The 10,526-nt window shown below is 54.4% G+C and overlaps 1 protein-coding gene across 2 annotated transcripts; it reads left to right on the top strand.

Annotated features, from left to right (window-relative positions):
* The first annotated feature begins 366 nt into the window (after positions 1–366).
* Positions 367–10,280, top strand: FNDC5 (fibronectin type III domain containing 5). 2 transcript variants are annotated; one of them, XM_039474421.2, is made up of 7 exons: positions 369–455; positions 1,873–2,178; positions 3,832–3,947; positions 4,418–4,616; positions 4,973–5,062; positions 7,741–7,874; positions 8,238–10,280. In XM_039474421.2, exons 2-7 carry the CDS (start codon positions 1,959–1,961, stop codon positions 8,241–8,243), a joined length of 765 nt encoding a protein of 254 aa, XP_039330355.1. In that variant the 5' UTR covers positions 369–455; positions 1,873–1,958; the 3' UTR covers positions 8,244–10,280. The 2 variants fall into 2 exon arrangements, with proteins under 2 accessions (XP_039330354.1, XP_039330355.1); XM_039474420.2 differs by lacking the exon at positions 8,238–10,280 and having other exon boundaries at positions 367–455; positions 7,741–8,231.
* Positions 10,281–10,526: the final 246 nt, after the last annotated feature.

Here is a 10,526-nt window from a genome sequence, read left to right as displayed (position 1 = left end):
CTACATCTACCTGGGTTTTACCCAAAGAGGCCAGAAGGTGGCGCCGAGGCTCCCCTTTCCCCAGGGCTGGACTGGAGGCCAAGACCCCACCAGGACCCTCCCTCCTTTCTCCCCTGCAGGGACGGGAGTAGATTCTGTGTCCTCTAACTGAACCCTCTCGTTCCTGCTGGCTCCTGCGATGGAGCCCTGAAGAGGCTCCAGTTGCTCCTGCGGGCCTCCTGGTTGTCTTCCTGTCTGATGGATGGGGGGTGGAGGGTCCCTAGGGGCCAAGCTGCAGCTGGTGGGGCGGGGCCGGGTGGGGTGGGGCAGGCAGCAGCTGCCGGGAGAGAGAAAGAGAGAGAAGATAATAAGGAGAGAGAAAGAGAAAGAGAGCAAAGAGAAAAGAGAGGTGCTCTGGCTCCGGGGCTCCTCTCCCAAACGGGTCGAGGTCCCAGCTGAGGCTCTCCCAGGACAAGGTATGTAGCAGAGGAAATGACGGGGCTGGGCAGTGTCACCCTGCTGAGTGAGGCAGGCCTGGGGGGCACTGAGGGAATGGGCAGGAAAATTCTGCTGCTCAATAAGAGCCCCTAAGCCCGCTCCCACCCTTCCTTCCAAGGTGGCCAAGGAGGAGTGCAGGGGCCAGCGAAGGAGACCTGGGTGGGCATTAGGAGAGGAGGGTTGTCTATCGCTGCTCCTGACCCGCTGTGCCAATTTGCACCAAGCTCTTCCCATCGCTAGACCCCACTTCCTTAATATAAAACCAGGGGGTTGGAGAGGAAGACCCTGAAGACTTTCTGTGGCAGACTTTGCAAGGCATCCCCTTTCCAAAGAAAATTAGCCCTTCCAGGGCTTCTGGAAAACCTTTAAGACCTAAAGGAATGCCCTGCGAATGGAATTTCAGCTAGTTGTGGGAGAGGGCTCAGGGGCTCTTGTTGAGGCAGAGAAGGCCCTGAGCCCTGGTTCCTGCCTCTCTCCTCCACCTTGTTTCTCTGGCTGGGATGAGGGAGGAGGCTGGAACCACTCCCCCTCTCAGAGATGCTCTTAGATTGCTGCAGACAGTTTTCTGGCTGGGGAGGAGTTGGCCCGGCCAATTCTAGAATCTCAGGAATCTCCGATGGGTTAAGTCACTCTGGGTGGGGAGACAGTTCAGCTAAGCACAGCTCTGGGAGTCAGATTAGCCTGTGCTCAAATCCTGGCTCTGCTGTGGGTCCCTGGACAAGTCAAGTAGCCCGTCCAGGCTGCAGGCTCCTCCTGTGCAAAGTATGCACAGAGCGGGAGCTTACAGGGTTGCCCTGCGCATTAAGCCACGTAATGCAAAGAAAGCAGCACAGTCTCTGGCCCCTGGTAGACGTTCGTTACTGCCCTCACTATGGGGGTGAAAATGAAGGAAAAGGATTGGCGTGAGGTAGCAGAGCTGGACCCTCCAGTGAGTCCGAGCAGCCTCTTCCCAGCCCCACTGGAAACATGGAGCCCCAGTGTCCACTTAGCGCTCTCTGCTCACCCAGCCTGACTGCGACCTCTCCCCTCTGTCCCCGTCTGCCCCAGCCGCAAGGCCTCGGGTCTAGCCTGGAGTGAGGGATCCCTAGGCCCAGGAAGAGGGGGCGCGCTGCGGGGTCCGAGCACAAACGGGCATCTCCGCGGCACTTGCCCTCCCTCGCCCCTGGGAAAGGGCAGAAAGCGGCGGCCGAGTCAGGACTGTGCGCGGGCAGCAGAGGCTGCGAGGGTGACCGCGGCGGGGGCACGGAGAACACCGCTGGGCTCCCGCTCGGGGAGAGGGTGGAAGCCGCGAGTCCGAGAAGCCCCTTCCTCCCCGGCCGCGGACCCAATAGGTAGCGGGGGCGGGAGTGGGGGCGCCCTCCGGCCCTCACCCCGCCCCCGCGCCTCTCCCCGCAGCGGGGGCGCCCCGCCCCCCGGGCGCCCGACGTGGACGCGGCCGCCGCCACCGCCGCCGCGCGGGAGTCGCTGTCCGCGGAGCCGACATGCAGGCGGCGCGGGGCGGCGCGGGGCGGCCGGGCCGCGGGCCGGAGCGCGAGCGCGAGCTGCCGCCGGGCTCCGGAGCCGCGTCCCCCTGCGCCGCCCCGGGCCTGCCGGCCGGAGGAACCACCATGCACCCCGGGCCGCCGAGCGCCTGGCCGCCCCGCGCCCGCGCCGCGCTCCGCCTGTGGCTGGGCTGCGTCTGCTTCGCGCTGGTGCAGGCGGGTAAGGGGGCCCGGGGCGGGGGGCCGGCGCCGGGGCAGGCTCCTCTCGAGCCCAGCAACCTGGGAGTCCCCTGGTCCTTTCCCTGCCCCCTGGGGACCCCCTGTCTCGGCCCAAACACTGCTCCCCTAACCCAACCCCCAGCCTTTTCCCTACCTCCTTGACCCCCAGACCTGTCCTTCAGTTTCCAAACCTCCCCTGTCCCCTCAGGCCCGGGATTTCTAGGGTCTTATGGTCCCCAGTCCCGTAATCCCATTCCCCTAACCTCAGATCTTGGCCTCAGCTTCCCTAGCTCCCTTCTTTGGCCCAGGGAGCAGCTGAGGACACCAGTATCCCCACCTTGGGCCTCTCTCCGTGTCCCTAAGACCTCTCAAAGCCCTGCAGGCCAACTCTGCGGGAGCGGATGGGGTCCCGCTGTGCAGGAGCAGGTGTGAAGGTGATGGGGACTGGCATCTGAGAGCACAGCGCAGGGCGTGGGATGGGCCCCGACACCCCTGAGCTGGTGCAGCGTCTGGCCTGCCCCATGGGGCTGGCCCGTTCTTGCCCGGCCTCTCCTGCCGCTCTGTCTCTGCCCCTCCTGGCTGCCGCTGCCCAGCTCATCTCTCCCTCTAGCCATCTCTCCCTCCGTGGTTCGGGGTGCGCTCTCTCGTATCTCTTTCTCAGATGCCCCACTTCTCTGTCCTCTGGTTCTGTGTCTGCCGCCACCTGTCTGTGTCCTGTCTCTCTCCACCTTCCTCTCCATGTCTGGCTCCGTCTCCCTCAGGTCCTAGGCCCAGCCCCCTGGGCCTCAGGTTCCCTCTCTGTGGGGCAGGGGGCACTGCTCAGGCCCAGCTTTGCCCCGTGCTGCACCTGCCCCTTGGAAGATACAGAGGCTTGTGTGACTGCACTGCCCCTCTCCTGGACCGTGTTCCTCACTGACCCTCACTAGCCCCATCACTCACCCCCACTTCCCTCCTGTCTTTTCTGGAGTAATTCTTCATTCATCCTCTTCCCCCACCTTGTTCTCTTTTCTCCACTCCCCATGGAGGGGCCCTGCTCTGAATAACCCCATCTTCCCCGGCCACCTCCCCACCTGCCTCTTGGGGCTGGAAGAGTGTGGAGAAGAGGCTCACACAGACTCCTCCAGGCTTCACTCTGCTTGGGTCACCACAATTCTGGGGGTACTTCTGTTGCTTCTCACTCCCAGGGCTCACCCCTGCCTGACACTTCTCGATTCACTCAAGGTCACTCATTGGATAGGGCATTACTGTCAAAAGAGCACTGTACTGGGAGTCCTTTTGACTGCTTTTCATCAGCTAGCCTTCAGTTTCTGTCCACCTATGCCCCCTCCATAACTGTCTTCACAACTCTAACCACTCATCCTGATCTAAGGATCAGGCCCTGGCCTAGGCCCATCACTTTGAGCCTTGGACTCCTGGTGGGGCTGGCCTGTGGCCAGCAGGGGCTTCCCTCCTAGTCATGAGGAGCCTGGCACCTCTTGGGCCTGGCTCTTCAACTCACTGAAGACTGAGAGCCATGTCACTGGACCCCACTGGAGGCCTCAGTTTCTTCCTTCCCCTCCTGCATGGCCTTCCCCAGGTTTCCCCTTCTTATGAGACCATAGGTCTGGGCCTCACAACAGGGGATGCTCAGGCTTGGGTGCCCCCCATCCCCCAGACAGTCCCTCAGCCCCAGTGAACGTCACCGTCAGGCACCTCAAGGCCAACTCTGCAGTGGTGAGCTGGGATGTTTTGGAGGATGAGGTTGTCATCGGATTTGCCATCTCCCAGCAGGTAACGATCCACTATCCCCAGGAGGGAAGGACACATCAAGATAGTAGTGGGATGGGGGTAGGCGTGTGGCGGTGGTGGTGATGGAGGGATAGAAAGGAAATAGGAACTTGGGGCAAGGGAGATGAGCAGCAGTTTACACATATGTCTGAAAACTGGGGCCCCGGAAGAGAATCAGTCAGTGAGGGAAGGTTTTGGAACTTTCAAATGGAACATAGAAATTAAGAGCATGGTTTTGATCTCAGAGACATCTGCGTTTAGGACCTGGCTCCAATGCTTATTAGACATGTGGCCTTGAGCAACTTCCCTAACCGCTCTGAATCTGTTCCCTTCCCTGTAAAATGGAGGTAATGATAGGGGAGGTGATGGAATGATGAAGATTGTGTTTGTAGAGGCTTTGTCACCACTGGGAGGTGGGCAGGAGTGGGGCTGGTAACTGAATGTTGACAGCAGTGGCTGGCACTTGTCTGCAGAAGAAGGATGTGCGGATGCTGCGCTTCATCCAGGAGGTGAACACCACCACCCGCTCATGTGCCCTCTGGGACCTGGAGGAGGATACGGAGTATATTGTGCACGTGCAGGCCATCTCCATTCAGGGCCAGAGCCCGGCCAGCGAGCCTGTGCTCTTCAAGACCCCGCGCGAGGCTGAGAAGATGGCCTCCAAGAACAAAGGCAGGCCCAGGGCACTGTTAGGAGGAACAGAGTGGGGTGAGGGGTGGTCAGGACCAGACCAGTGGGTGGATTGAGGAAAGCTCCATCTCCTCCCTCGTACCCCCCGCTGGCAAGTAAAGCAGTACCTGAGAGAGAGAGGGTTCACTTTAGTCCCCCACAAGACCCTGGGCATATGTTTTAAACTCCCTTTAGACTTGGTCCTATCACTGCCACCTCAAGTAGCCATTAGTGCATTCTAGAATGTATGTTAGATGTGTGGGCATCTGTAGAAATCAGCATTGTTCTCTTGGGCTTAGCCCTAGCGGAGTGGCTGAGGGAGGAAAGGAGCGCTGGACCTAGTGTTTCTCTCCCCACAGATGAGGTCACCATGAAAGAGATGGGGAGGAACCAACAGCTGCGGACAGGCGAGGTGCTGATCATCGTTGTGGTCTTGTTCATGTGGGCAGGTGAGTCTGGCCTCCAAGCCCTGTTTGGACATCTCTAAGGTGAAAAGTCTCCAAGTCCTGCCAACAACAGTTCTGGGAACCAGATCTGACCCCTTCTCGAACTCATTGTTCACCAGAAAAACAGCATATTTTTAGCTGCCTTATAGGATTCGATGATTACTTGCCTTTGCCCTCCTCAGAAGAGGTTCAACTTCTTGGAGCTGGACACACAGGCTTTTTACCTCTGGCCATGGCCACAGCCTTTTCTTTCCTCTTCTGGGGTGCTGTGCCTCCAGGGGTCCAGGCTTGGGAAGCTCAGGGGAAGTTACTCCCTGGACTTGGGACATCCTCCTAATCTAATCACCCTTCTAGACCCAGCTTGGAGACAGCCGCCATGAAAAGCCCCTCAATCCATCCATTAGAACAGCCCTCCTGCCTCCACGTGCCCACTGCCTCCTGTTTACTCCTCTCTTTAGCCCTATGTAAGTTAGCTGGCCTCTTGTCTCTTTCCTTTCCCCAGGGTCTGTGAGGTCTCTGAGAATGAAGACCAAGTTGTTGTCGTTGCTGTTGTTGCTGTTTTGAGACAGGGTCTCACTCTGTCACTCAGGCTGTAATGCAGTGGTGCAATCACAGCTCCCTGCAGCCTTGACGTCCTGGGCTCTAGTGATCCTCGTGCCTTAGCCTCCTCAGTAGCTGGGACTACAGACATGTGCCACCATGCCTGGCTTTTTTTTTTTTTTTTTTTTGTAGAGATGGGTTCTTGCTCTTAAACTCACTGAAGACTGACAGCCATGTCACTGGACCCCACTTAAGGCCTCAGTTTCTTCTTTCCCCTCCTGCATGGCCTTCCCCAGGTTTCCCCTTCTTACTTATGAGACAGTGGGTCTGGGCCTCACAACAGGGGATGCTCAGGCTTGAGTGCCTCCCCGACCCCCAGGCTGGTAACGGCCAAGTTTCATTCATCTTTGTACTCAGTTCAACCAGCATGTACTGAACAATCACAGTCCAAACGGTAGTACTACAATCATGACTAAGAACCCTGTGCTTGCAAAGAACTGTCTGGGAAAAGCCAGGCCCAAGCTATTTTGTTTGTTTGTTTACTTTTTCTTTTTTTTTAATTTTTTTTTTTCCTTGGGCTGAACTTAACTATAATCCAATGTAATGAGTGTTATGGTAGTACCACGTAGGAGAGCAGAGGAGAGGGAATAACTGAGTTAGAAATCAGGAAAAACAGAGAGAGAGGAGGTAACATGGGAATTGAGCTTTGAAGGATAAATAGGAGTTTACCAGGCAGCCAAAAGAGCAAGAGTGTTCAGGGCTTGGTGTGTTCAAGAAATAAAGTAAGCTCAGTCTGGTTCAGGGCAGCTGCAATCCAAGAGAGAAGGTAAAACGTCGGGGAGTAAAGGATGGTGAGGCTGTAGATGGGAGTCTTTTGAGAGATCTGAATCCCATGCTGAAGCTTTGTGAGCATGGTGGTTGAGAAAGGCAGGCTACATTGTAAAGCATTTGGAAAAAAATGTTTCTTAGGCATACAGAAAAACAGGCAATTGGAAAAATGAGGGAAAAACAAAGGATTGTACAAAAGAGGAGGTTTACTTATGATTCGTTATTAGATTTGGCACAGACAGTATTTATATAATCGTAACAATATAAACATAGCAAATTAACCCAAAATTGTGATGAAATTTTATTAGGTTAATAGGGAGGGAGGGAGGGGGAGTTGTTATGCTTTATCTACCATAGTTGGAAGTCAACAGATTTCTAAAACAGATCAAGAAATAACATTCCAAATATAGAGGTAAAATTGGGAAAACACCTAGAAGGACTGGAGTTGGCTGCCTTAATACTGTCTGTCTTTCAAAAAACATTATGTTCATGTATTATTCGTTTGATAAAACTAAACATTTCACAGACTGCAGGCCCTGGAGTTCATGTCCTAGTTCCACCACTGTGACCTTGAGTTAAGTTAGTTAAACTCTCTCTGCATCAGTGTCCTCACTTGTACCCTGGGAATGATAATAATAGGTACCTTCATAGAGTTGTGAGGATTAAGTGAGATAGAATATGTCAGTGCAAGCACAGGGCCTGGCACAAGCTCAACAAATGCTATTATTGTTTCTATTTTCTCCTCAAGAAAAACGGGAGCTGTCAGAGGTTTTTTTTTGAGATGGAGCCTAGCTCTGTTGCCCAGGCTGGAGTGCATTGGTGCGATCTCAGCTCACTGCAACCTCCGCCTCATGGGTTCAAGCGATTCTCCTGCCTCAGCCTCCCAAGTAGCTGGGACTACAGGGGTATACCACCACACCCAGCTAAATTTTGTATTTTTAGTAGAGATGGGGTTTCACCATGTGGCCAGGATGGTCTCAATTTCCTGACCTCGTGATCTGCCCACCTCGGCCTCTCAAAGTGCTGGGATCACAGGTGTGAGCCACCGCGCCTGGCTGCTGTCAGAGGTTTAAAGGAAAGGAGGGGAGGAGATATGATCAGACACATGTTATAGGAAGATCAGCCTAGAATCAGTGAAAGGGATGGCTGGTGAGGGCACAGGTGAAAGCAGGAGCCAGAGGGCGGAGGGAGGCTGCTGCAGTAGTGCAGATGAGGCACAATCTGGAGAGACCATTGCCAAGCGCTCGTGGGAATGAAGCAGGGGAGGTGAGAACCCGGGCCCTGGCCTCTGACTGCTCACTTGTCCCCCTCAGGTGTCATTGCCCTCTTCTGCCGCCAGTATGACATTATCAAGGACAATGAACCCAATAACAACAAGGAAAAAACCAAGAGTGCATCAGAAACAAGCACACCAGAGCACCAGGGCGGGGGGCTTCTCCGGAGCAAGGTGAGGGCAAGACCTGGGCCTGGGTGGGCCACCCTGTGCCTCGTGCCCTGGTAATCCCTGGACTGCAGAAGGGGTCAGCTCGGGGCCTGGCATAGCTACAGCTGGGCAGAGCCAGACTTGGCTGCTGCCTGTGTGACACAGGGACACTGCAAGTTGATTTTGGATCTTCTCCTTTTGCAGGGTGCCAGGGGCCAGTGGTGGTTTGGAAAAAAAAAAAAAAGCAGTGAGTGGGGAGGGCAGAATTCTTGGTTGGTGCGGGACAACAGGAGTGGGGTGTTCTGGCTCATTCCTGCTCCTGCTATGCCTTGTGACCTTGGGCAGGTGCTTTACCTTTGTACCTTCATTTCCTCTTCTGTAAAACAGATATGAAAACCTTTTCAGTGCTTGCTGTGAGCAGCTAAGAAGACAGACAGTAGAGAATGTGAGAGGATCTCATGGTTCTGACGATGACTATCCAACAAACATCTGGCCCTCTCTACATCTCCTCTTCCCTCCATCTCCTTGTACCCTCTGGCTTACTGTCCTCTCTCTGGCGCACTTTCCTGAAGCCTCTTATTAACCCCCATCTCCAGAAGCATCTCAACAATGTCAGTGGCTGAGGCTGCACTCAGAGGGATGACTGCTGGGGGGTAGACTGGGTGCCAGGGGCCATGGGCCCAGGACTCAGTCTTAGCCATTCAGTTGAGTGAGGCTGAAGGCTGGGTTTGAAAAGGGAGAAAGACAAGACATCCAGGCAGGGCTTTTTTCTTTCCACAAGGGACAAAAGCCTGGCTTATTTAGGCTGCAGCCCTGCTGCTCCTCCCTTCTGTCCTCTGTTTCCAGCCTTGCAAGAAGTCTATTCAATTAGTTCTGGCCACTTCTCTCATTTTTTTCCTCCCATTTCCAAACAAGCCCTCAGTGAACATCATTGAAGCGTGACTGCCTGTCTGCAGGGAGGATTCCATTTATTTTCTCAGCTGGTCCCCAGGCCCATGGGCACAGGGAGAAGGATGACTGCAGCAGAGGGGAGGAGGCACAGCTAGCTGTACAGTTCTCTCTTCTCCTTGCCCTGGTCAGATGAAGGAGGCTGAACTACAAACCCAAATTCTGCACAAAAAATAAAAATAAGCCACAAAACTAAAAGGCCTGGCCCCATTCTGGAAAAGGCAAAGCTGCATGAGACACAGCCTTCTGCTTCCTCGCCTCTCCTGGACTGGCTTCCTCTTTGAGAAAATGCACAAAGCCCTGGGAGATGACAAGCACGAGGGCTGACTCAAGCTGTGTCTTTCAGACCAAGGAACTTCAGAGAAGCTGTGGGGCTGCCTGCCATGCAGGATCATGGCTGCCATCAAGCCTTTTCTGGAACCAGCCATCAAGGACATGCTTGTGGTGTGATGCACACCTTTGCAAGTGTGTAAGATGTTACCTGGTTTGTCTCTTTTGGAAAACAAAAATCAGAGGGCTGCACTCTGGAGAGCAGAGAGACTCCCCCAAGGACTGAGCTGGTTGCCTGCATCCTCTATCTTCTTTGACCCTTATGACTATAAGATCATCAGTTTGGGGTCTTAGGAAGACCTGGAAGGTACTGGTCCAATTTATTTAGGAAGTATCTCTTGAAGTTTCAGAAATGCTAGCTTGGACAACTGAAAAGTCACATTACATCTGGCATTCTGGGGGTTACTGAAACACCCCTTTTGTAGTGGAAGCTGCTAGAAGGCAGGCCTGGGCCATTCACCATGGACAGGCAGAGCAGCCCTGGCTATCACCATTGGTCTCTGGGGTCTTCGTATCTTGCCATCTCATCCAGAGTTCTATGAAAGTTACCCAGGGTCCTCATGTCCTTCCTTAGAGCCCAAGTCGTGTGACGTGACAGGTCTCTCTCTCCACTGCCCCTTTCTGGTTTAAAAAAAAATGGTGCTTGATGAGGGAAGGTAGGCTCTTCCCTAAGACTGACGAGGTATGGCTGCTAGATGCCTGCATGGGCAGAGGTGGATCTCTGCATCTTCCATTGATGGCCAAGGATGGGTGTGGGAGAACCACACCTAGCACAAGCCTGGTACTCAGTAAATATTTGTTGAAATGAATGATAAGAGCATTGGTCCCCAAGCCAGAGAGCCAGAAGCCATCACCCAATGACCGCCCCTTCCGTCTGGTCTACAAGAGCTCTCAAGGCTGGGTCTGCCACTACTCTGCTTTGCCCAAGTGTGGCAGCACTGGGGAGGAGAGACCGGATAAAGGGCAGATGTCAGCAATACTAAGGGCTTCCTCATGGGAGGGCATAAGGCTCCACTCATTGTCTTGTGACTTCCATCCCTGCTGAATGGGGCTGCAAGGCCAAGGCTCCTTAGGGGAGAGGTCCTTACCTCTGATCCACTTAGAGCAATAACCACTTTTTAAATGTAAAATAAAAAGACAAATGAAAAGGCACATCCTTGTCTTCTGGTAAATGCCCAAATGTTGCCCTCTTTTTCTGGCAATTGGCAGCAAGTCAGGATGTGTGGAGGAGGAAGTCAGTTCTCTCTCTCCATTTTGGCCTGCAGCTTCTTAGGGACATGCCTGCCAGCCAAGCTGGAGTTGGAAGGGAAATCTCAAACAGATGGGGGTGCACGTGTAGGAGAAGAAAATAGCTGCTCCATCATCCTATTACTGAGGCTCCCCCAAGCCAAGCTTGGG

This window comes from Saimiri boliviensis, chromosome 11, assembly GCF_048565385.1.
Source record: "Saimiri boliviensis isolate mSaiBol1 chromosome 11, mSaiBol1.pri, whole genome shotgun sequence".
NCBI lineage: Eukaryota > Metazoa > Chordata > Mammalia > Primates > Cebidae > Saimiri > Saimiri boliviensis.
Note: the sequence above shows the minus strand (reverse complement) of the source record. Positions and strands in the feature narration are given on the sequence as shown.

Bases quoted from the DNA above. Each gene is read 5' to 3' on its own strand.
- FNDC5 (XM_039474420.2), top strand. From the start codon at position 1,959: ATGCAGGCGGCGCGGGGCGGCGCGGGGCGGCCGGGCCGCGGGCCGGAG. The intron at 3,948-4,417 runs GTAACGATCCAC...ACTTGTCTGCAG, and splicing joins GATTTGCCATCTCCCAGCAG to AAGAAGGATGTGCGGATGCT. The intron at 4,617-4,972 runs GCAGGCCCAGGG...CTCTCCCCACAG, and splicing joins GATGGCCTCCAAGAACAAAG to ATGAGGTCACCATGAAAGAG.